The sequence below is a fragment of the Pseudorca crassidens genome, chromosome 10 (genome assembly GCF_039906515.1).
Source record: "Pseudorca crassidens isolate mPseCra1 chromosome 10, mPseCra1.hap1, whole genome shotgun sequence".
NCBI classification, from domain to species: domain Eukaryota; kingdom Metazoa; phylum Chordata; class Mammalia; order Artiodactyla; family Delphinidae; genus Pseudorca; species Pseudorca crassidens.
Window position 1 is genome coordinate 19,960,667 of NC_090305.1, and position 26,413 is coordinate 19,987,079.

The 26,413-nt window shown below is 42.8% G+C and overlaps 1 protein-coding gene and 2 pseudogenes across 9 annotated transcripts in view; 1 reads left to right on the top strand and 2 right to left on the bottom strand.

The window, feature by feature from the left end:
* Positions 1-26,413, bottom strand: part of LOC137231652 (cytidine monophosphate-N-acetylneuraminic acid hydroxylase) — a 262,440-nt gene that overhangs the window by 25,918 nt on the left and 210,109 nt on the right. For all 9 annotated transcript variants that reach the window (XM_067752171.1, XM_067752169.1, XM_067752176.1 and 6 more), the window contains 6 exons: positions 25,608-25,699; positions 10,666-10,775; positions 8,527-8,717; positions 2,822-2,969; positions 2,411-2,492; positions 1,499-1,636 (listed from right to left, as the gene is read on the bottom strand). In XM_067752171.1, coding sequence (XP_067608272.1) covers positions 1,499-1,636; positions 2,411-2,492; positions 2,822-2,969; positions 8,527-8,717; positions 10,666-10,775; positions 25,608-25,699 — 761 coding nt within the window. The remainder of the gene's footprint in view (positions 1-1,498; positions 1,637-2,410; positions 2,493-2,821; positions 2,970-8,526; positions 8,718-10,665; positions 10,776-25,607; positions 25,700-26,413) is intronic.
* On the top strand, positions 4,938-6,431 carry LOC137231586 (tissue alpha-L-fucosidase pseudogene; annotated as a pseudogene).
* LOC137231654 (myc-associated zinc finger protein-like) lies at positions 10,847-13,478 on the bottom strand (annotated as a pseudogene).

Consider the following 26,413-nt stretch of genomic DNA (forward strand, 5'->3'; position numbering starts at 1 on the left):
AAAAGCAATAGCACTCCAGGCAGTGGAAACAGCACATACAAAGGTACAGGGCACAGATGGACTTGGTGTATTGGGTCTGAGGAACAAAAAGCGGGCCAGTATGGGCTGACACTTGTCAAGCAATGGGGATACAGGCAGTAAAGGAAGTTGAAATTAGGCAGGGCCCAGAGCATGGGGGGTACCATGTCAGGGAACTGCTCTTACTGTTACTGCTGTGAAAATCTGATAAACACAGACAAGGATACAGAAAAAAATAAGTTATCCATAAGGTAGACATAACCACTATTAGCATTTTGGTATATTCTAGACCTTTTTAAATGTATGTGCGTGCGTGCGCACACACACTCACATAAGAACGGAGTTATGCTAGCTACCCTTTAGTAGGTATATGTCACCTCCCCAGTCACACTGTTAACCCCGTAAAGATAGCACCTCCCCTCTATCTCTCACTGGTGACTCATTCTGGGAGGCAATGACCACAGACTCAGAGAAGAAAGGAAGGAACTGGACAGGCTTTCCTCATACTGCAAGTAGGGCATTTCTGCCACATTGCTAAACAGAGATCGTTTACAGAAAATATTAATTTATTAAGTGGACATATATTGAGAACTTACAATGCTAGCAATGCTTACATACTGAGCAAAAGTAGGAACAAAATATACCATTTACATGCCCTCCCCCATCCCAACCCTAGCACCACCCTTAGACCCAGAGCAGAAGAGCTTCTGCCTTGGACCCCACATTTTTTTCAAGCTTTGAGATATAACTGATATATAATATTACATAAGTTTAAGGTATACACCAGGATGGGTTCATTACATGCATGTATGTCTAAATGATTACCACGATAAGGTTGGTTAACCTCCATCACCTCACATATTACCATTTTGTGTGTGTGATGAGAACATGTAAGACCTACCCTTAGCAACTTTTAAGTATATAGCACGGTATTGTTAACTATAGTCATCATGCTGTACGTTACATCCCCAGAACTTACTCATCTTATAACTAGAAGTTTGTACTCTTTGACCACTATTTCCCCGGCCCCCAGAAACCCCATACTTTAGAGGAGCTTCCTTTGCCTCATTCCTCCCCTGTATGGGCATTCCACAAGTCCAAGGGGATGTCCACCTCGGGTTGCCCACACCCTATTCTGAACCACATACCAAGAGCATTTAAGCCTGGATTACCAATGTCAGACTCTTCCTGTTCTGCTCTACAGTCTACATCAGGAATCAAATTGATCCAAATGATTCTTTTTCTTGACTTTTCCTGAGATGCTCCCTAATCTCCTAGGTGTTTCCTTCATGCTCCATCAGCATATTCTGAGCTGGAAACTTTGGCTTGTATATCTGTGATTTGCAAGTCTGGTTTCCCAAGAAGACTGTAAGCGTCTTGTGGGGAAGGATCATGTCTTAATAATTTTTGTATTGATTCGCACAGCATTTAGCAAAGTGCCATGCATGCTCCTTGGCATCACTTTGATAGAAAGTATTACCAGTAAATTTTCCACCACTGAAAGTCATCGGAAAGCCTGATGCCCCTCCGGCAAAATCACTCATCATTAGATCAACCTTCATAGGCAGTCTTCCCCCATTGGGTCTGGTGCAATCCACTGTATTGAGTATTTTATGACCTGTGGAAAAATAAAGTGGCATCAATACTCAAGGTGAAATCTTGAAAACCACAATTTGAAATCCCAGGTCAACAAACTCTTCCATGTAAGGCTGTATAATCTGACTCATTCAATTACAGAAGAGTTGCTTATGTCCAAGGAAAAGAGAGAGTAAGATTTCAACATCTAAACTCTTCAATAGCACATTTTGAACTTTCAAGTGAATAAACTCATCCTGTCTGATCAGTGGGTTCTGGGTGAGGAGAGTTAGCTTGATTCCACTCCGGATCGTAGATAGACTACTTTCCTCGGCCGGCTACCTTCAGGTGTTGAGCCCAAAGGATGCAGGGGAAAGAGTAACCGAATCAACACAAATCTCTCAACCCCTTGGAAATTCTATTCAATGATTGTTGGCGTAAAGCCATCTTCTCACATGAAAGGCAGAAGTGTATGATTACGTTACATCATAGTATTTCAAGATGAAAGTAAAACACTTATTCAGTAAAGGCAGTTTTGAATAAGTTACTATAGGTGAAATATAGAATATGTGTTGCCTTATGAAAAAGAATCTTTGCGCCTGTCACTACATCGAGCACATTACTGCTAATTTGTTCTCTGTAAGATTATCTGAATGAGAGCCCCTTTTCCTAAGACAGGGATAGAATATATTATATTCTATGGAAAATGAAGATGGAAGAAGAAGATGAACATAGGATGAAATTTTGGATAGCTCTTATTATCCTTCTTACCAAGAATATTTTTCACTTTTCACTGTTAATGAGAATAAGAAAATACCTTTGTATTCCACGATAATGCAAGTGTCCATCTCAGGATGAACGCCATCCATCAAGATCATGAATCGAAGATTTCTGTCTACCTGGAATTTTAACAATAAAACCAACAACAGTTTATGTCAGTTTGGCTTTTAATTCAATATTTGAAGAAACTGTCATCTCTTCTGGAAAGAAATCCCTTTTATTCAGAACTGGATTTATTATCCAGTAGAATCATACCATTGATAAATGGAGAGAAAAGCCACCTTTTATTTTAGCTCAAACAGAGATTTACACAGTGCTAAGTATTTACACAGTACTATGTACAGAAAAAGTAGGCCATTGTTTCCTTAGTGTTTAAAGCGATTACCTCGTCTAAAATTTACCCCAGAAAGCGTAACTGAAAAGTATGGAAAGAACACAGATGTCTGACCTGCTGCCATATTCCAAATGGCACTACATTGATATTAGTCAACTGGACACCACTCCGCTTCAGATTCCAAAAGACAGGTCTTTCCGTGTTTCCGACATAAATGGGAATATCTGGTCTTCTTCCAGCAACCTTCTTCAGTGTGGGGTAACTAGGATCAGAAGAATTCAAAGGTTGAAAGGTGAAAAAATAGAATCATCTAGTATAAGAGACAGTCTGCTCCTACAACATGTTGACCAAGAAGGAAGGTACTGAAATACCAGACTCTCTGCAGAGTCCAAAAGAAGAGTTTTTTCTCAAGGTTGACTGTAACAATGAGGGGAGTTTCCTAGGAGATTTCCCTTTATTGTGAGAACATACCATATACCACAGTGTGTATATCAAACCAGGAGTGCAAATTCCATCTTCCACACTGATGCTGCTTTGCGCAAGGGTAGTTCTAACAGAAGTTGCAGAGTGGAAAAGTCCTGCTGAAGAGGTTTCTGGTAGGTGAAGGTCTCCATGATCTTCATTTTTTCTCAGCCCTCAACTAGCAGCTCCCAATAAGAGAAAGGTCTCGGCCATTAAACAAGGAGAACCTATGAACTGCCCATCACTGGAGACAGTTTTTCAACCATCAAAGGTTGACAGTCACACTGTGGTATAAAGAATGAGTTCTTTGTCCTTTAGGAGAGTTGGTTAGCAGGTAGGCAAGACAGTAAAATCTAGTATAGAGGAAAATGACATTCAGCATTTGTAGCAATCCCAACTCAGTACACCCGCCATTAACCATCCAAGCATTTTTTTAGTACCTACATAGATTGTCAATTCTCATTTCTGAGAATTCATTACATAAAAGAATTATATACCACTGTGGGGTATGGTAAAACATGAATAATAAACAAATAAATGGCTGTTTAGATATCTATTATATATCAGTCATGGTGCTAGGCACTTTCACGTTATTTTATTTGATTCTCACCAAAAAACCCTCTAATTTTTTGTTTGCTTTTAATAAATGAGGACACATATTCAGAAATACATGACTAACAGATAGTAAATTGGTATTCAAATTCAGGTTTTCTGATCCTAAACTTAGTGCTTCTTCTATTAGAAGACAATTTGAGATTGACATGTACACACTGCTATATTTAAAATGGATAACCAACAAGGACCTACTGTACAGCACAGGGAACTCTGCTCAATATTATGTAACAACCTAAATGGGAAAAGAATTTGAAAAAGAATAGATACATGTATATGTATAACTGAGTCACTTTGCTGTACACCTGAAACTAGCACAACATTGTTAATCAACTATACTCCAATATAAAATAAAAGGTTCAAAAAAAAAAGAAGGCAATTCCAACTTTAATGAATGTACTATCTGGTTTAAGAATCAGACTTGTGCATAGAGTATATGAAATAAGATATTTAATAGTAAGAAAAGTATAAACAAAATCAGCATATCAGCACTTATTAACTTCACTAATATTCAAGTTCCAGAACTATATTAAATAAGTAGAATCCAGACGAAAAAAATCAGTAGGTTTTCTTCTCTAAAAACAAAGGATTCAAAAAATCAAGGATTCTTTGAACACGTCTTCAGTCTCTGGGTGAACCACCTAAATCTTCTACTTTAAAGGACTTTAGGAGTTAGGATCAGTTATTCTAAAATGGATGTTTATTGCTTTGCAATTTTTAAATTGTTGACAATTCTTACTGGCATCTATTAATAATATCATCCATTACGATACTCATATATTAACATAATAAATCACACTTCTTTGACTAAAGACTGTTTTCTAGCCCAGAACTTCTGCTGTCAGTGTCCTTGTCCTCACGGTGAGCCACAGCCACGCCCCACCTCTGCAGGAGACCCTCCAACACCAGCAGGTATGCAGTCCTGACAACAAAGCATCATGAAGGCTTCAAAAACTGGCCAAGTCCTGCGTCTCGGAACTGGAACTCTAAGGATCTGGGGCCCCATCATGATTTGGCTGGTGAGTTGGGAACAGCCATCCGAAAGAGGAACATACGCTATGGACTCTATCACCCACTCTTAGAATGGTTCCATCCTCTCTACCTATGTGGTAAGAAAAATGGCTTCAAAACACAGCATTTTGTCCGTGCGAAAACAATGCCAGAGCTATATGACCTCGTTAGCAGGGCCTTGAAGAAGGGCAACATGGTCTGCCGGACCCTGAAGAGGATCTGGCATCTGGCAGATTTGTATTCGAATCCTAGCTCTTGTTACTTACAAGCCTTAAACAGGTACAAACCTGACTTGATTTGGTCTGATGGAGAGTGGGAACGTCCTGATACTTATTGGAACTCTACAAATTTTCTTGCTTGCTCTACAATGATAGGCCAGTTAAGGATGTGGTCATAGTAAATGGCCTATGAGGTCATTTACTGTTGCCACGGATGATACTACAACTGTCAAGACAAATTCAAGCCAGAGACCTTGCCAGATCACAAGTGGGAGATGTGCACCTCAACAGACAAGCTGTCCTGGGGCTATCGTCACAACATGGCAATGGGTGACATCACAAGTGAACCTCAAAACATTTCGGAACTGATTCAGACAGTAAGTTTGGGAGGCAACTATCTTCTCAACATTGGACCAACTAAAGATGGACCGATTGCTCGCATCTTCCAAGAAAGGCTTCTTGCTGTTGGGGAGTGGCTGAGCATCAATGGGGAGGCTATCTATGCCTCCAAACCATGGAGGGTACAATCTGAAGAAAACACGACCTCTGTGTGGTATACCTCAAAAGGATCAGCTGTTTATGCCATTTTCCTGCACTGGCCAGAAGGTGGAATCTTAAGCCTTAAATCCCCCATAACTACTTCGACTACAGAGTGAACAAAGCTGGGAATCGAGAATGATATGAAGTGGTCCACAAATCCAGGTAAAGGTCTCCTCATGTACCTGTCCCAGTTACCACCCTCTGCTCTTCCGACTGAGTTTGCTTGGACTGTAAAGCTGACAGGATGGAGTGACCACTGGAGTTCAACAAGAGAGGGACACTGCCTGCACTCTGATTTTCCCTTTATAGTACCATCACTGTAATAAACTACTCTTGTCTACTCAGACATCTCTTTTCCAACGCATTTTAATAAAAGGAATGGATTACGTTACGCTGATGTCTCACAGGATCAGAGATCTGAGATCCATTGCTAGCATCTCTCTCTCTGATCAGCAGAAGGGATTGAACAGTGAAGCTCATCCTAACCTTGGGAATTATCTACGATGGAAACTTCACTCCATTCTGTGTTTCATAACCTGCTTGTTTATTCAAATGACTTCAGATCAAGAATAAGCCAAGCCATCCTGTTGCCTATAGGAGGAGCTGAAAAGGATTTGGCAAAATCCACCACATGCTATTTATTTAGCATCAAAGGTGACCAATTCCCCCCACCTACCCCCAGGAGCAGGAGATCCTGGAGGGGAAGGAAAATGCTTCCTAGGCTAACAGGCGGCTTTTTAGAAGTTTCCAAAGCAAACTAAGAGCTCTGAAATTCAGTCTATTTACAGTGATACTAGGAAGAAAATGAATGTGATTCTGTCCTGCTTTCTTTAATACAATCAGATAAATAAATTTGTACATCAAATTATTTTCTACCAAAAAAAAAAGACTTTTCTAAAGCACATTGGCCTTTCCCCCTTGTTTTTGTAAATAAAGGAGGTTTTATTCAGTAAATCAAGGTCAGACAAGAGGACTGGGGACAAATGACTTTGGTGTTTATTAGTTGACTAGGTAAGAGTCAAAAAGTAAGGGTCTATTCTATATCAGAGAAATAAACTCAAAGGAGTGAAAACTATAAGTTTCGGTAACTTTCAGTAATAAACTATTACAGTACACTACACAACCAATGCACTGTGATACTACAGGAGAGGACCAGTGTTTAATGCCTGGCAACTTTGCCCACACAATTCCCTGAAATTGAAATGAAACTGGTTTTCAGGACAGTGGTTGAGAAATAACTGGGCTAAGTGACTTGAAAAGTTCTTATCTTCCCTAAAATTCAGGACTTTCCCATGGAATGTCCCTCATCAGGACCTTAGGCAATGGCATCTTGTAACAGGTACTATAAAGCAATCACCTGGTTTATGTGATACTGTTCTCTCTATACAGGCTATATGAAATTAGTACCACACAATACTGTTATTATACCATGCATGAACCCAGGCCTCTCGTAATTCTGCAGTTGTATGTGTTTGATTCCAGAGGCTTGTATGGACAAAGGTGTTGTGCGGTGGACAAGTCGATTTTTAATTGTGGCACCACAATATCCCAGTGGGTGATGTTCAATTTTTAAGCGTGTTGCAGGTAATTTGTTACTAAAGCAGTTAATTACTTGTTTTTAAACCGTTTCCTTAAAAAAAAGAGAGAACATACTCGTGCCTTAGAGATCTCATATGCTTTCAATAGAAAAATCAAGGGTCCAGCAAACAACATATTTTCCCTCACCATGGACATTTCGATCAAAGTATGTCCTTCACGTAAATTTTGTCATATAAAGTCACAGAAAAAAATACGGTGAAGTTGCTTCATTTTAGAACACTGTGGGCACTGCTAGATGTTTACACTGGCAGCCCAGCAGTCATGACACAAACTTCTGAATAAGCATGAACAAACAGGACCCTGAAATGACACCAGGGGATTGGGAATATGACCCTGCCTCTTCTGGTAACAGTTCATTCACAAATGTGTGTGGTTTTGTAAATCCAAGTTCCTCTTCCTCCTTTCTGATTGCTGGGGTTAAGGAAGTTTCAGTTCCAATCCTTAGTATCACATGGCTCTGGTTTCAATGAAGGACGAAGTGGACTCAGGGTTCAAAAGCTGGGAGCTCAGTGCTGTTGAAATGCTACGAATCAGGAGTTGGCAAACCACAGCGACCTGCTGCTGTAAGCTAGGGAAACCTTCTACCCTTTTAAGTGGTTGAAAAGGAAATCAGAAGGGCAATCCTATTTGGTGACACATTAAAATTTTATGGTATTCACATGTCGTCGTCCATAAATACGGTTTATTAGAAGACAATCAGGCTGATTCAGGACCGTTTATGGCTGCTTTGGTGCCACAACAGCAGAACTGTGTCACTGCAACACCAACCATATGGCTTGTGAAGCCGAAAAGTTACACCCTGGCCCTTTATCGGAAACGTGTGCTGCTTCCTACCATAAATGTTGAACTAAAAAAGGGGGGCTTTCCTGGTGACACAGTGGTTGAGAGTCCGCCTGCTGATGCAGGGGACTGTGCCCCGGTCTGGGAAGATCCCGCATGCCGCGGAGTGGCTGGGCCCGTGAGCCATGGCCGCTGAGCCCGCGTGTCCGGAGCCTGTGCTCCGCAACGGAAGAGGCCACAGCAGTGAGAGGCCTGCGTACCGCAAAAAAAAAAAAAAAAAAAAAAGGGGTCAACATTAATAATCCTTAAACCTAGACTTTCACCAAGTACCCTGAGGGTGGGAAGTGAGAGGGTGGAGGGTTATTAACCCCTGTCCTCCTTCCCACAATAGCTCCTTTCGCATTCCCAGTGGTATAAAACGTGAAAGCACTTTAAAAATTATGCTATGCAAATGTAAGCATTTATCTAAATTAGTCCTCTTATCATCAGCCCAACTGAATCTACCTCAAAATGAGCAGTGATTGCAAAAGAACCTGAAAACCAGCGATGCCTTTACTGCAGCATTTTCTTCAGAGTTGAGTGCTCAGACTTCATTACCTCAGATGGTCTGAGTGCATGTGACTGATGTAAATTAGGTCCGCTTGGTACAGCCTCTCCAGCCAGTCAGATGGAGGCTCATGCAGTAACCACCATCCTCGGGCAAAAGCAGGACCGATTAACCAAGGGTCAAACACCATCCTCTTGTCTCCCAGCTTGAGGTCCATGCAGGCATGGGTCAGGTATGTTATCTGTCGGAAGACAGCGAGATTCAGATTATTATATCATCACCAGCCAGCAAAAATGAACTCAGCTGCTTAGCTGGCAAGTCCCATCGGAGAACTTGGCTCCTAAGCCTGTTCAGTGAAACAGGATGCAAGTGAGACCCAGCAGGAGCGTTTATATAGAATACAACTCTCAGCACAGGTCACTAGTTTAGTAGAATAGAAGTGTTCATGGTGGGTTTTAGGTGTCAAACCAATTGATTTACCCAGCCCTACTCTCTTTAAATTAGCTCCTAAATATTTATTTACAGCCTGCACTGCAGAATAGCGTTTGTGGCCAGTCCTTCAAAGCACAATTTACAAGGAAGGGCAATTAGAGATGTTATGGCAGACACTTGGGGATTTAAATGCTGGAGTGGCTGGGAATAGGTACACGAATGAATGATTCCTGGTGGGTTTAAGGCAGGAGATAGATGGGCCCCAGGCTGAGCAGCTAGAGTTTGTCACCTGTGGACAGATACTCCAAGACAAAGATAATAGCTGGAGCAGAGAGGGGCTGAGTCCTGCCCAGATAAGAGATAAAGAGACCACATATACCTCATTCTCGAGGTCAAGGAGACCTTCCTGACTACACCTGTGCAGAAAGGCTCCTCGGGGGGCCAGAAAGGGAGGGGGCGCCACCCCACAGTAGGTGATGTCAACCTTCCCATAGGCCTCTGGACTAGAATCCATCTTGGCTAAGAGATGCACACACACACAGGGGAGGACCCTGAGTTATAACCAAATACAGACTCAGAGCCAGGCAAAGCAAGGTGACTGGCCAGAGGAAACCCAGAAGAAATGCCCCATATAAGTGATTTAAACTACCACGAAGGGACAACTATCTCTCTCCGAGCCCACCCATGTGTGTTTATTCACACGTACATTCTTCCTCCTAATAAAAACTTTACTTGTTTCACTACTTTTCGTCTCTTGTTGAAATGTATTTCTACAGAGCAGACGAGCCAAGGCCTTGTCACTGGCCCTCGTGGTCTAGTGGTTAGCAGTCAGTGCTCTCACTGCCGTGGCCTGGCTTCAATCTCTGGTCAGGGAACTGAGATTCTGCTTCAAGACGCTGCAGGCTGAGGCCACCCGAGACTGGGTTGGCATAGCCATGCAGCCTGGCTAAACAGGTTTGTAAGGCTTTCTCTTCTAAATTACCTGCTGACTCACTCAGATGTCAGGATCCTCTGAGAATGGCTATCAACAGTGACTTAGAGACTGGCATAGACTAGAGGATTCTAAATCAATCCCTCACTCCCTTCCCCTGATCTGGCATATCCACAGGAAAAAGGAAAACACCAGGAGCAGAGATAAGGTAATAGAAACTCCAGTGTGAAAAGCCAATAAAGAGGGTAAGGAGAGATCAAGAAATCAGGGCTTCCCTGGTGGCGCAGTGGTTAAGAACCCTCCTGCTGATGCAGGGGACATGGGTTGGAGCCTTGGTCCGGGAAGATCCCACATGCCACGAAGCAACTCCAGAAAATTTAATTTTTGATTGTTTACCTCTCTCAAACTATCAAAGTGTTTTCTCTGGAGCAAACTCTCTTCTAAAGGTAGGAGAATGCACAGGAAGGTTTGTAAAGTTCTCAGGGCAACGTGCAGAAATATACAACTGGCCGTTTTACCTGATAGTGATTTGGTATCAAGGGCAATTTCTGAACTTCCGCCAGTAGTTTTCCATGACTCTCCTCTGGGACCTCCGCTAAAAGATTTTTTGTTTTGTTTTTTTTTGGATGTATTTCCTTGTAATCCCTGGCAAGTTCTGGGGGTTCCTAGAAAATGTGCTCAAGAGTTCAGAATAACTATATTATATGTCCTAACCAGCCACCTCCAAGGATATTCAAGGTAATACCGGATGTAAATATATATATATAAGAGGAAATCTTAGTTCTGTTTTTGTTTTTAAGATTATTACAATTTAATGTTTCCTTACCTGCACTTCCCCAAAAGCCAAATCTTCAGGAGATCTGGGCTCTGAATCCCAGGGGTTAGGAGGATTCAGTTCTAGAAACAAAAGTCCATTTTCTTCATTCTTTTCCACAACTAGAACCAAATGGGAACAAATCTGAATTAACAACAACAACAGAAATGAGTTTTAAAAAGCATCACTGAAATGGAAGTGCATGGCTCAGGTACACACAGTACAAAAATCAAAGGAAAATAAAAACAAAAGGCAATGCTCATTTGGGTCAAGCAACGTCTACTGAGATGAGGGCTGAAGACCATCACCCATTCATTTCTTTTTTTTTTTTAATTTAAAATTTATTGTAATAGGGTCTGCACAAAAGGAGGGGGTGAAGGGTGGGGAACATGCAGGGGATACAGGAAGACAATGACATGGCCAGGGCCACAGCTTCTGTCGCGGGGGAAGGGATGAAAAGGAAAGGCCAGGGCTGGAGCTGAGGTGGAAGAGGGAAGGGGGAGACACTGTGGCTGCATTCCCCCCACCCCCAGAGAGCACCTCTGGTCCCTGGATCCCCCCATTGACCCTGGCCCCCTAAGATTCATCTCTTGCCCTACCTCTGACCCTAGTGGCTCCTTCTTTTGCTCCCCTTGACTTGTTTCCCCCTGACAGATTCTCAAGCAGGATGATGTTTAGGGCCTGACCCCAAACAACCTCACCTTATGAAGGTACAAACTGTGTCTTCCCTGCTTCGGCCCCTTCGCAAATCTCACCTTTCCCCCTCTCTGGGGCAGAATCTTTAATTTCCTTCCTTCCTCTCCTCCCTCCTCCTGGAAAAAACAAAAAGCACCAACTCCCCAGGGAGGGGCAGCAGACAGTAGGGGGACACTGGAAGGAGGAGAGCAAGGAGGACCACCGAGAGAAAGGCTCACAAATCCCTGGAAGGGCAGGGCAGGGGGTTACGGAGAGGAGAGGGGGCGAGGGCAGTGGCCGCTCCTGTCCTCTGCCACCCCTGCCCGCCGTCCAGGGGGCTTCAACACGACTGAGGGGCCAGGTGTGCATATGGCGTCAGGTCTGACAGGGAGAAATCAGGGGCAGGAGAAACAAGTCGTTAAAACCTAGCAAATTCCCCTAAGAAAACACTTCTTCCTCCTTTCCTTCTGGAGGCTCCTTGGTTGGCAGGGCAAGTAGTGAGGAGTTGGTGGGGAGAGACAGGGGAAGAGGAGATGGTACCGAGGGACTTTCCTCCATTCTCCCCTCTCCCCCGCACCAACTTGGAGCTCACCAGGGCTGGGAGGGAAGTGGCTGAGAGCTCACACGCACGCCCTCGGCCCCCGAGGAGCCACAGCTCTGGGAGGGGCTGCCGCCACCATTGGACAGGCCTCACTTGTACCAGGTGGGTGCGGGGGTCCCCCTCAGCTGGTGGGCTGTGGCCGGGGAGGCGTCTCCGGGACAGGGGCGTCACCCCCCCATGGGTCCGCATGTGGCCGGCCAGCTGGGCAGGGTCTCGCAGTACACGCTGCACAGCTTGCACAGGATGAGGTCAGCCCGTATGCTGCCGTGGTGAAGCCTTTGTTGCGGAGCTCACGGACGTGGTGAGGGCCCTGGCTACGCACCTTCACGTGGTCCGAAATATAAGCCGAGCTCAACGTCTTGCCACACACATGACCCGGCGCCTTCTCTTCGTGTCGTACTGTGCAGACCCGCAGTCAATCCTTGATCTTCGTAGCAAAAGCTGCCTCGCAGTTCTCACATCTGAAGGGCCGGTCTGTTGAGTGCACTTGTCTGACATGACTGTTGAGGTGATCCCGCCGGGGGGAAGCTCTTGCCACAGTGGGAGCAGCTGTAGGGCTTGTGCACTGCGCCGTCGTGTGAGCACACGTGGTAGCTCCTGCGGTCCTTCTGTCGGTTCCGGTGGTAGACGTCGCGGAAGGCCTCGCCGCACATCTTGCAGGCGTGGTTCTTCTGCATGCGCTTTCCACCGCACCCACGGCACCCGCGGCCACTGCAGCCGCTCGGCCGCCAGCTCCGCTCAGCTGGGGCACGTTCAGGAGGCTCAGGGGCACCATGGTGGGCATCTTCATAGCACCCGAGGGGACCCGGCTGGCTTTGGCTCCCGTGTGGATGGCGTCGTGCCTCCGGAAGCTGTAGCCGTTCTTGAACTCCTTGGCGCACAGGGCGCAGAGGTAGGGCCCCTTGCTCTACGCTGCTTCTCCAAGGCAGATGCGACTGGGGCCACAGCGACCGTCGCGGTTGGGCCAACGACGGCGGTGGCCGCAGCTGCGGCGATGGTGGCAGCAGAGACAGGGGGCGCGGCCTCGGCGGCGGGCGCCGACACCCGCAGGGGCGGCGGAAGGGGCGCCGGGGGCTGCTTCAGAACTGCTGGGTCCACAGTGGAGACGGCGGCCGGGGCCGGGGGCGAAGCAGCAACGGCGGCGGCCGCGGCGGACTCCTGGGCGGCGGCGAGAAGTCGGAGTAAGTCCACCGGGAGACGCTCGGCCGCCGGGGCCTGGAGCGTGGGTGGGGGCGCCGGCGCGGCCTGGAATGGACTCTGGGCGCAGCCCTGGGAGGCAAAGAGGCCGGGCTGGAGCTCAGCCCCGACCTGCGGGGGGTTCTGGGAGTGACCCTCAGGTGGCAGGAAGGAGTTCAAGAGGCCGCCCACCTCCCACTCCCCCGGCAGTCCAGGCCCAGTCCAGGCCGCAGCACCGTACAAGGGAACACGGGGAGCATGGCCTCCGCCACGGCGGGGCTCAGCTGGGGCCGGGGGCGCGGGCTGCGCCGAAGGCATGGCCGGCGGGCCGCCCCGCCGCCCTCGCAAGCCGGCGGGCTGGAGGGAGGGAGGGAAGGAGTGCGCCTGACGGGCCGTGGAGCGCAGCATCGATGGCGGTGGCGACGCCCCCTGGATGGGGGCGGGAGGCCCAGCGGGGCCGGGGGCGCGGGCTGCGGCGGTTGGAGCCTGGCTGGGCGGGTGGGGGGAGCGAGGGAACAGCCTCCGCCCCAGCTGCGCAGCTCGCCCGGCGGCGCCTCGGGGAGGGCGCCCCATTCATTTCTTTCTTCATATTACACTTAAGGAACTCATGAGATCTCAGGTGTATCAGGGACACAGCCACACACCAACAGCTTCATTACCATCAAATGAATAATTGCTAGAGATGAGTTCAAGGAGCTATGGGAGTATCTAGGAAGGAGTACCTAGTTTGGTTCTAAGAGTCAAAGCAGATTTCAGATAGGAGGTAATGCTCCAGCTAGACTTGAAAGATGAGGCATCTGGGCCCAACTAAAGAAATATGATGATGTGAAGCAAACAGGATGAGACAACAGCATGTGGAAAGGCATAGAGGCATGAGAGCTTGATATGCACAAAGTGACTACTCATTTATGACCGAGGAAAATGGTGTTTGAGCCAGGCCAGGATAGACAGGTAGGTCAGAGAAAGTCATGAAGGACCCTAGATTCCCTGCTAAGGAGGAGTTTGGATTTTATCTTGTGGCAATGAGGGGTCAATGAAGAATTTTAAGCAATTGTAGCAGATGTGCTGGTGGCTTGCACAAAATCTATTTTCTCCTTCTTTACTATTAGCATCTAATTTTTTTTTTAAGGAGTGGTGATACACCTATCTAAAGATCATGATTTCCCAGGCCCCCTTGCAATTATGAGTGGCCATAGCTCTACGTACAGTTTATATAGTTCTGCCCAGTGAGATGTGAGCAGAAGTGTACTAGTGGGACTTCCAGGAACACGTTTATTTTCCTGACAAAGAGGAACAAACTCAACGGATCTGGACTGTTCACCCTTCATCTTCCCCCCGCCCCTTGTGTGAAACTTGGTTGCCATGCTTGGAGGAGCAGAAGCCATCCTGAGACCCTGAGGAAAAAAGTCAGATACTAAGGATGACAGAATGGGAAGACAGAAGGAGCCTGGCTCCTTGATTAACCAACAGCCGTAATGCCCAAGACTGCCTGCTTTCCAACTTCTTGTGATATAAGAAAACCTCAGATATGATTGGGCCACTGTTATTTGCGTTTTCTATTACAATGGCTGAAAGCAATACCTAAATGCTATAGGAAGGGAGTATTAAAATCAGAACTTAATTTTAGGAAGACCACTGTGAGACACATGGAGAGGATCAATTGGAGGGAGGCAGGACCATATTTGAGAGCCCTCCCCATTGTTTTGGGAGGCCATCAGCAAACCACTGATGGACATGCACTCAGGAGAAAGATGGCCTGTTTGGAGCCCTCACTCTCCCACTTAATAGCTTAATAGCTGGATGACCTTGGACACCTTACTTGACTTCTCCATTCTTCAGTGTTTTTATCTATAACCCCAGCCACCTCCAAGGACAGTCATCCTAATAAGTGTCAGCAATTTTACTAACTGCTCAATGGAAGCAAATGAGGTCCTAGACCAAAGCAGTCCCTGTGGAAATGGCATCATTGCCCTGCCCTCAAAGCCAAGCATTTTCCTCCCTTCTTCAAAGCATATAAAAAAAATATTTTGCCTACACTTTCCAAATGAATAATTATACTCACTTTAAGACAACTGCTAATGGAAGAAACTGAGGTAAAAATTACCCCTAAAATGAAAAATGGTGCATTTTTTTAATGTTCCCTAATAGTTGAAAACGAAAACTTATATATGCTGTCAAATTTCAATTTTCAAGGTCAACTTGAGGGACTGTAATAAAGAAGAGTTGAAAACTTAAAGAATTACCTCCCCTAAAGTCTGTTTTGCTCTCTCACTGCCCTAGCTTCGCCCTCGTGGCTACATATTCTCCCTCTCTGCCCCTGACACACTGATGACACATTTAGACGATCTCCTTGGAAAGCTCTCCTCAGTATTACAGCACTGCCCACTACCTGGCTTCATTTGGGACTCAGCTGTCATATTATCAGACAGGGCTTTCTGACCACACCATCTCAAAGAGCACTCTCCAGCCCTCTACCCTCATTTTTTTCTTCCTAGCCCTATTGTCACTGGACATATTGTATATTGTTTGTTTATGGTCTGTCTCCCCTATAAGACTATGAGCTCTGTGAGAGCTAGCATCGTGGTTTGTTTGATGCTCTGTCAGTAGTGTGCCAAGAACGTTGCCTGACTCACAATTGGCATTTGTTAAATATCTGTTGAGTTAATTGATTAATTAATGGTCATCATTCCATGTCACCCAAGACTCTCTTGGGGTGCACAGCCCCCTCTCCCAACCCAGGCACTGCTCCTGCCCGGACTGGGCACCTCAAGTTGGGAAATTTAGATATAAGATTATCTCAACAAAAGCCCCAAATAAAGTATATTACTTTTTCATTTTTAAAAGAGCACTTTAAAAGCTAGAAACATGATCACACCAGATAGCTTCAGCTGGTCCCTACAAACCCCTTCTTCGCTACCTGTCTGCACCCTTGTCCACCTACTGTCTCCTTCAGGAGGTTGACTTAGCTGGACCACATCAAAGGGCTCCCACACTCTCCTCCTTTTAGGTGAGTTTGGCTATTGGGAAGCTCCAGGGTGAGATGATAAGAGAACTCAGTGAGGTTGGGTCACTTATACCTCTGGCTCTTTCCCTGTAAGGTCACCTTGAACTAGTTATGCTCTGGGCATGGACAGAGGTCACTGCTTATCTCATAGAAGCCAATTCTTTATGACTCTCTCTTCTTCCAGATTCTGGAAACTGCTCCCCCCTCATCCCTTTGGGCCTAAAGACAGATAATTTGGCTGTTATCAACTCCAGGTTACTCCACCTTCCCTGTGATTCTCCCACATCCACACCTTATAAAATATCCTTTGATGAAAACACGCTCTACAAATTATCCCAATTTGAGGGGGCCATCTTTTTTCCTTTTGTGAATATAACTAATACAATAAATAAGAATCGCTATCCTGAAACCCCAAATTCAGAAGAGTGATTACCTCTGGGGGATGAGGGGATATGTAACATGATCAAGGAAAGGTATTTAAAGATCTTCTGCTGTTAATGATTTATGTCTTAAGCTGAGCACTGGGCACATGGCTGTTCACTCTGTTATTTTTATACCTTTTAAATATTGCTTAAGAATTTAATAGAAGCATATTAATTAATATTTTTCCTAGTAATAGTTATCAACTTATTTAATAGTAAAACACAACTGGCTTTCTTAATAAAATCAGGAACACACAAAGGATGCTTAATAGCACTATTCTTATTAAACTATGTCCTTGAAAATGCAAGTGATATAATAAAGATACATCTTATTATTATTTCCAGGCTATATGATTGCCAGAAAACATTGTCGTGAAATAGAAAGAATGCTGGATTTGGAAACATCTGGGTTGGGATTATGACTGGGCTGCCTATTATCACATCCTGGGATGCAGTTTCCTGATCTGTAAAATAGGCTTATGATACATACTTTGCAGAGTTATAGAACAAATCCTGTAGGGTCTAGCACTATGCCTGGCACAGAGAAGGGATTTAAAAAATAATAGAATTATTATGGCAATTATTTTACCTTCAAAGAATGAAGAGTTAAAAAGAAAGTTCAGTATTGGACAAACAAAATTATATACTAGCAAATACCATTTCAAAAATACAAGGTATTATGGAAGCCTCTCAGAAAACTGCATTGATATCCACTCTTAAGGATTTTCCTTCTTTAGAATTGTTCTCTCTCAAGAAAAGCAGAAAAAAATAAGAGTCTGTAACTCTTAACTATTATTTCAAAGCAAACACCATAAAAGTTTTTATGCCCCTCGCACAAAGATAATGCATTTATGCATGGAAGTGAAGCATAACTTCTGCCCACTCCCTGCCTCTATAAAGCAGGTGAATGTGTCATCCTTCTTGTGACTGCACAAACTGATGCAATCTAGGTTATTTGGGTTATAAGTGAATATTTATCCAGAAGAACAAACAAATGGAATTCATTAAAATCTTTTTACAAGGAAGAACGATGAAGAAGAATTAGAGCAAAAACATTTTAGAAAACTGTAATAATTAAATCATTGATTATTGGCATAAGGACGGTCAAGGAGAGGATCCTAATTAAATAACAGTTTAATATTCTAAGAGACGGATCATAGATTGGTGGAAAAGGAAGGGCTAGCTAAGAATGGTGCTGTGCAACAGGTTAGCTAAGTATTCCAGTTGATTAAAGACACAAAGAAAAGCAACCAAGTGGTTAAAAAGTATGAAAAAATAGTATATCAAAGGGAGGACTTCTAAGTTTAATAGCAATGGAAACAAGTCCAATGGAAAATCTGAATAGATACAAATGTAAAATGAAAAAGTTCTACCACCAAAGAAAATTGGCAAACGTGTTTGGAAAATATTAGCAACATATTTGAGAAACAAGTGTAATTTAAAACAACAATGCTCTTTTTGACTCAAACAAGGAAAGTCTGAAAAATTAAGAATGCCCTGAGCTGGTAAGGCATGAAGAGAAAAGGCAGGCTTATTAACTAGTTAGAGGGAATAAAAACTGGTTCATTCTAAAAAATGGACTGTAATATAATATATATTAAAGAATGGATGAATGAATAATGGACTCATTCATTCATTTAGTACCTCAAGTAAAGACGACTGTGCTAATCATATTTTTCAGTTCATGACACATGATATTCGGCCCAGGCAAAGCTACTTACTTACTTACTTACTTACTTACTTATTCCCTTTATCTCTGTTTCCCACTCTTATTTCCCCGTCCTCCCCTACAGGCTACAATTTGAATGGTCGTGCAAAATATGTATTATATTGTATATGTGCATCTTTAGTTTATATAAACAGTATTGGGTCTCCAGTCTGTTTCTTACTCCTTTTCACTCAATACCCTGCTTTTAAGATGCATTCATGTTACCACGTGTACATCTAGTCCACTTCCTCTAACTGCAGTTTAGTATTCCCTGGTTCACCGCATTTTACTGATTCACTCTCCCAGTGGTGGACCCATAGACTCTGCCACAACAAGGTTCCTTTGGTATACAAATAGGAATGGGAGTGATGGGTCGTGGCGTATTCATAAACCTCCCCTGACTAGTCACTGTCGGGTTCCTCTCTAGCGTGGCTGTACCAGCCACATTCCCACCACAGGCATGACTATTTCTATACCCTTATATCTCTGACAACATTCCGCGGCACCTTCGTTTCTTTCTATCAGTCAAAAAGACATAGAGTAACACCTCATTGCTTTACTTTGCAGTTTTCTGATAATTAACGTGTTTGAGCATATCTTCATGTGCTTATTGACCTTTGTGGATTCTTCTGTAAAATGCTAGTTCATATCCTTTCTGCATTTTTATATTGGGTTTCCTATCTTTTTCTTGTCAATTTGCATTACTTCCTCCTATATGCTAGATAATATTCCCTTGTTGGTTGCCAATATTGCAGAATAGTCACCCAAACTGTCATACATCTTTTAACTTTGTCCATGGTGTCCTCCAATTAGCAGAAATCTTTAGTGCTGATGAAATCACATTCACCAGGGTTTTGTGTGTGTGTGTGTGTGTGTGTGTGTGTGTGTGTTGGTGGGGGGTTATTCTTTGAGCTGTACTTCTGAAGTGTTGTTTGAAGAGTCAGGAAGTGCCGCCAATTTCTAGGTCACAAAGATATTTACATTTCTTCTGTTACTTTTACAGTCTGACCTTTTTCATTTAGGCTATTAGTCCATGTGAAGCCCATCTTTATGTTACGATGTATGAGGTGTTAAATACGGGTAAAAGCATTAATTAGTTCTACCCTGTTGCCAGTAATTCACCTATCTTACAGAAAAAACTCCAAAAACAGAGAAATTCTTAAGCAGAAAGATCACAGTTTTGGTTTTGACAGCAAAAAAAAAAAAAAAAATCTGTGAACAGCCTAAATTCCAACAACAGAGAAATGGCTAAATAAATTATTTAAGTTAATATTTAATGTAAGCATACTTTAAAATTATGTATATATAGAATCTGACATAATATGACTAATATAATAGATTAACAAGACAAAAAACAGGATGCAAAAATAATATATAGAATAATTATAATTATTTGTAAAAGTATGCTTAAAAAGATGACTGGAAGTTGGAACAACTAGATAGAAAATCAACAAGGAAATAGAAGACTCAAACAACACGATAAACCAACCAGACCCAACAGACATAGACAGAACACTCCACCCAACAATAGAATACACATTCTTCTCAAGTACATGTAGAATATTCTCCACAAACCAGTACAAACCATATGTTAGGCCATAAAATAAAGTTAAAAGGATCAAGTCATATAAAGTATGTTCTCTGACCACGATGAAATGAAATTAGATACCAATAAGAGGAGAAAGTTGGAAAATTCACAAATATGTAGAGATCAGACAACATACTTCTGAATACAAATGGTTTAAGGAGGAAGATCACAAGAAAAATGAGAAAATACTTTGTGACAAGGAAAAATGAAAACATAATATTCCGAAACTTATGGAATGCAGCTAAAACAGTGCAGTGCATAAAAGGAACACACCTATAATAAAAAAGATCTCAACCGAACCTTCCACCTTATGAAATTAGAAAAAGAAGAGCAAACTAAACCCAAAGCAAACAAAAGAAAGGAAATATTAAAAAATCAGAGCTAAAATAAATGGAATTGAGACTAGAAAAACAAGAGAAAATCAATGAAAACAAAAGTTTGTTCTTTGAAAAGATTAACAAAATTTCCAATCCTTTAGCTAGACTAACCAAGAAAAAAGAGAAAAGGTTCAAATTACTAAAATCAGGAATGAAAAGGGGGACATTACTATCAATCTTACAGAAATAAAAAAGAACATAAGGAAATATAATAAATATTATATATCAACAAATTGATAACCCAGACGAAATGGAGAAATTCCTAGGAAGAAACAAACTAACAAAATTGACTCAAGAAGAAATAGAATATCTGAGAAGACCCATAACAAATAAAGAGATTTAATTAGTAAACAAAAAACTTCACAAACATTAGCCCAAGCCCAGATGGCTTCACTGGTGAATTTGACCGAATGTCTAAAGAAGAATCAATACCAAACTTCACAAATTCTTCCAATAAACAGAAGAGGATGGAACACTTCCTAACTCATTTTATGAGGGCAGTATTACTACCCTGATCCCAAAATCAGACAAAGACATCACACACAAAAAACTACAGACCAGTATTCCTTATGAATATAGACATAAAAATCCTTAACCAAATATTAGCAAATACAATTTAGCAATATAAAAAATAATTATGACCATGACCAAGTGGGGTTTATGCCAGCCTGGTTCAATACAGGAAAAGCCATAGCGACAGAAAGTAGATTAGTGGTTGGCCAGGGGATGAGGGAAGAGGGGAATGGGACTGACTGCTAATAGTTACAAGGTTTCTTTTCGGGATGATGAGAATGTTCTGGAATTAGATAGTGGCGGTAATGGCACAACATGTGAAAATACTAAAAACCATTGAGTTGCACACTCTAAGAAGGTGAATTTTATGGTACATGAATTATATCTCAGTTAAGAGAAGGGGGAGGAGAAGGCTGGGGAGAGGAAGGAAGGGGACCTCGGTGACGACCGGAAGAAAAGATACCAAAACAGGTGTTGTCTTGAGGTGATGGGAGTGCAAGTGAGCGTCTTCTTCCTTCTACTTTCCCGATTTTTACCTTTTTAATGATGACCGTATATTGTTATTTATAATAATAATAAAATCAAATAATCTAAGTTCATACGAGCTCAAGCCATCCTTCTCTTTCTTGGGATGTGGTAGGAAATCACTACAGTGTAGGTAGCACTGGACTGAAAAGTGGGCTCTGTTAACAAAATTTTCCACTCTCACAGAGAGTGGAAATTTTCCACTTTCTCAATTTTCCACTTTCCTCACTGGAGCAAAGGCTAAAAAATTTAGTGGTCTTGTTATTTTCACCCTCCACTGACCCTGCTGCCACCTCTAGCCCTGCCTTTCACCTGCCATAGCAGCAAACATCAGCCCTCTGCATCAGTTCCCAGCCTCGATCTATTTTCCAATTGATCCAATTTTCTGCTGGGTGGGAAATCCCTTCCTCCTGCTCCTAAGGTCTCAGTTACAGGGGTGATGTGCAGATTATTTGAGACATACATATACAAATAAAACATTATGCTCTGTGTACCAAGTTCTGAGAATTTAACAGCTGTTTTTTTTTTGTTTTTTGTTTTTTTTACCGTACGCGGGCCTCTCACTGTTGTGGCCTCTCCCGTTGCGGAGCACAGGCTCCTCCCGGACCGGGGCACGAACCCGTGTCCCCTGCATCGGCAGGCGGACTCTCAACCACTGCGCCACCAGGGAAGCCCACAGCTGTTCACTTTGAAAATTCTTTCAACAACGCAGTAAGATAGCTACTACCAATATTATATCCTAGTGAGGAAACTAAAGAACAAAGAGATTGACTAACTTGCCCCAAGTCATTTAATTGTGTGTTTGAGCATCAGGATCTGAGCCCAGACTGCCCTGCACCATTCGCTCTTAACCACTTTGCTATAATGTCTCACTATAGGTCTTGTCCAAAAGACTTAGAGGTTTTATAAAGGCCCCTAAGCAGCTATCGATTTCTGGGTTACATACTCATAAAGTTGATAGTCTATTGTCCTTTCACTTACACAAACAGTTTGATATGTCCAAACCTTTGCTTCTTACCTGTTTGCTGCCAAATAAATTTAACAGTATTTGTACAGTTCCTGCTAACAATGCAGTCTGCAGGTTTCCTAGGCTAGGTCAACAGACATGGAATGAGGCTTACTGGCAAAAGAACCTAGTAACCGAGACATCCCTTTGAGGGGCAGGGGGAGGATGAACTTGTAGTCAAAGCAATCAGCAACTTCCCCCAGAATAGCATTCTATCTCTTTTGGGGGGTGACCAGAAAAGGACATGCACCTCAGTAAGTGACACCTCTGCTCTGGGAACTGGGAGAATGCCTTTGCAGGTCAGACCCTTCTTTAAAAAGTGATTAGGAGTTGGTCTCACCGAGACACCTGGGCAACACTGGCCCTGATAGCCTATTCCATATACAATAATTTGAGCCTGAAAAAGATGTAGAGGTAGTGTAATCAAAGTTCCCAGACTGGAGGTCCAGCCCAGGAAGCCCACTATTCAGCTCCCTTCACAGGTAACCAGTGGTGAGCCTGCCCCCGTCCATAAGTGCTTATGTATACATGTTTTTTCATAATAGGGCCATACTATATGTAATATTTATAATCTGCTTTATTTATCAAAAGTCCCTCTTATTATTTTAGTTTCTTCAATAGTATCACTTTTAAGACACAGTGGAATTATTTCTAGTGTTTAAATTGTTTTCAGTTTTTCTCTTTTGTAGATAGTATTGCTGTGAATGAACATTCTCATAGCCGTATCTTTTGACATATCAGTGATTATTAAGATCTTAGGCATATGGTCTCGGATGTGGAATTGCCGGGTCAAAGGGATGCACCTTCTTCAGTGTGATAGGAAGCTCATCGGAGAGTTTTAAGCAGGGGAATGACATGAATTTTTAAAATATCAGTCTGGTACTAACCAGCCTGAACCTAACACAACATTGTAAATCAACTATTCTCCAATATAAAATAAAATTAAATTAACAAAAATAAAATAAAATATCAAGCTGTGTGCTGTAAGCAGGATGGACTGCAGGAAGCAAGCATGGAAGCAGGGAGGCCAGTTGTGCAGACAAAAGGTGTCTGACTTGCATTTGGTTGGAGACAGAGCAGACAGAGAGAAGTGGATGGATTCTGAAGGTGTTTTGGCACAGGATTTATTAATGGTTTGGATATGGGGGTTTAAGGAAAGAGAAGACTCAAGAGTGACCACCAGGTTTTGTTCAGTTGAGTGGAAGCAGCGTCATTTACCAAGATGGAGAAGGCTGGAGGAGGAACAGGTCTGGGGATAAGGTGGGCTTGGCCATTAGGAGTTCTGTTTTGGCCGCAGCTTGTAATGCCTATTAGAAATCAATTCATGGGACTTCCCTGGTGGCGCAGTGGTTAAGATTCCATGCTCCCAATGCAGGGGGCCTGGGTTCGATCCCTGGTCAGGGAACTAGATCCCACATGCATGCTTCAACTAAGAGCTCACATGCCGCAACTAAGGAGCTCACCTGCCACAACTAAGGAGCACACATGCCACAACTAAGACCCAGTGCAACCGAATTAAAAAAAAAATATATATATATATATATATATATATGTCAATTCATGTAGAACTCAATAGTTGGCCCTTCTTAACCACAGTTCCTCTGCAGCCACAGATTCAACCAACCTTGGCTGGTGTAGTCCTATAGTATTTACTATTGGAAAATATCCATGCAGTTCAAACCGCATTGTTCAAGGGTCAGCTGCATATTAAGGACAGAGTGGGCCATTGGGCTGCATGCCGAGAGTTTGAGTACAATGGCCATGGCAAAGCGACCACTGAATTTAGCAAACTGGTGACCTTGACAGGAGCAGTGTTAGCGGAGTGGTAGGGATGGAAGCTCCACTGAGAGACGATGGGAGGGGAAGGAACAGAGACAACGAGTGTGAGATGCCTGTTTCAAGGGGTTTAGCTGTTTAGACATTTGGAGAAATGGAAACATAAGAGGGCTTATCTGAACACTAGGGTGCGTGCGCACGTGTGTGTGTGTACATGTGGGTTGATAGGCAAAGACGAAATTTATGATACAGGAGAGAGAAGGACAGCTGCAGGAGGGAAGGCCTCAAGTAGGTGTGAGGTGGGATCCAGGGTGCGAGAGCAGGGCGAGCCATAGGAGCAGGGTCAGTGCAGCCACTGTCAACTGTCACAGGAGTCAAGGAAGAATATGCAGGCACAGAGGCAGATGGGTTGAACAATTTGGTGGTAATGACTCTCCATTACTGAGTCCCATTACTGCATTGTCAATGTGAAGATAATGTGAAATAATTCACACAAAGTGCCTAATACTACACCTAACACACACTTAATAACATTCTGGATTAGGTCATGATTCTTCAGCTATATTCAAGGCCCTCCCTACAGTGTACCTTTGAAATCTTATGTCCTACTACTCTGACACACATACCCTGCACTCCAGCCAACTAACCTACACATTTGGCCCCAAATAAACTAAAACAGCCCAAGCTGTGCCCTCGACCAGAAATGTCCTCCTTTCTCTTCTCTGCCTGATGAAATTCTGCCCATCTTTCAAAACCCAACACAAATGCCATCTCTGGCATGAAGCTTTCTATGATTCCCCCAATTAGATCAAATCTATATTTTTATTCTTATAACAGACATTCTGAAACAGTGTGCATGAGCAGTTTTAAGAATCTTCCCAAGTAACTTTTTCTACTGATACAACACGCTTTTAATCACTTAGGTCAAAGACAAATTTATTCCTATTATTAAGCCCTCCTTACTCATACTTCTACCTGCTTTCTTGAGTAGGAGGAAGGAAAAAGTAGAAGTGGAGCCAGCATACTGAGAATCACATGTAAACTGTAGCATCTTACCTATGCCAGAAAGAGCCATGGAATTTGAAGGACTTTACTTCCCAACCGAAACTGTGGCGTTTCATTATAACTGTTGAAAAGATCATGCACTTGAATATCTATCTTGTGTGTCTGCACTGATACAATATTCAGAGCCACTATTCTATAGTACACCGTACCAAAGAAACCTGTCAGAGTATCCCTGATCTTAGCTGTTCACAGGCTTGTCTTTGCCACCACCTCATGTTAACATCATCTAATTTACACTGACTCTATCTTATCCATCTTTGTATCTCTTAATACCCAATACAATGTTTACACCTGGTAAGTTCTCATCAGATACTTACTGAACAAATGAATGAATGAAGGGATCTTTTGGAGAAATCCTGTTTAGAATTTTCAGTGTTAATTATTTTTAAAAGATCTAATGTCCATAGTTTAAAATCAGGATATACTCAAAGCTTCAAGTGAGATTGGAAACAAGTTGACAAGAAGGACCCCAATAATAATAATAGCAGAAAACATTGATCGATATGGATTATATTTACCCAGTTCGTCTTGACAGAAGCTGCCTGGAGGATTGATATACTTCATGGTGCTCACATCCAACTTCCAGTTGTGTTTTGTGCATCTAACAGACCTGGATGAAAAATTATACTTAGGTTTCTGAAATGGTGAAAATAAGAATTCATCTTATTAGGCTTAAATGCATTATAAACAACTGTAGTTGGTTGAACATAAAATGCATGAAAGAAAAACTACTAATAGCTCATACTCAACTATCTAAGGAAATATAGATTAATCATCAGTGGGCAATTTTAAAAGTGAAGATAAATGCCATGTCACAAAATAATATGTGTTAGAGATCAACAGAGCCATCAGAATAAAGTCATCTTTAGGGATGGCTGTCATACAAAAGCTAAGTTGGTTAAGGTTCAACTGGGGCCAATATGAGGAAAGAATGCAGTCATTAAGACATACCTATGATTTATAATCACTTTACAACCCTTAGCCCCTAGTATAGTGTGCTAAACCTAAGTTCAACTCAAGTTTTCAGAAGAGAAAAGACTTCCTTAAAGTTTAAGATTTCAGAGCATGGTTGCCAGATAAAATACAGGATGCCCAGTTAAATATGAATTTCAGATAAATAAGAAATAATTTAAAAACACAACTCACACAATATGTGACATATACTGGAAAGTCGTCATTTATCTGCAATTTAACTGAGTGTTCTGCATTTTTACTTGCTAACTCTAGCAACCCTGTTTCAGAATGAGAATCAGATTGCAGCAAAATAGAAGGCTTAGTAATTTTTTTTCTATTTCTTACCAGACCGTGAAGGGGGTTGTGGTGG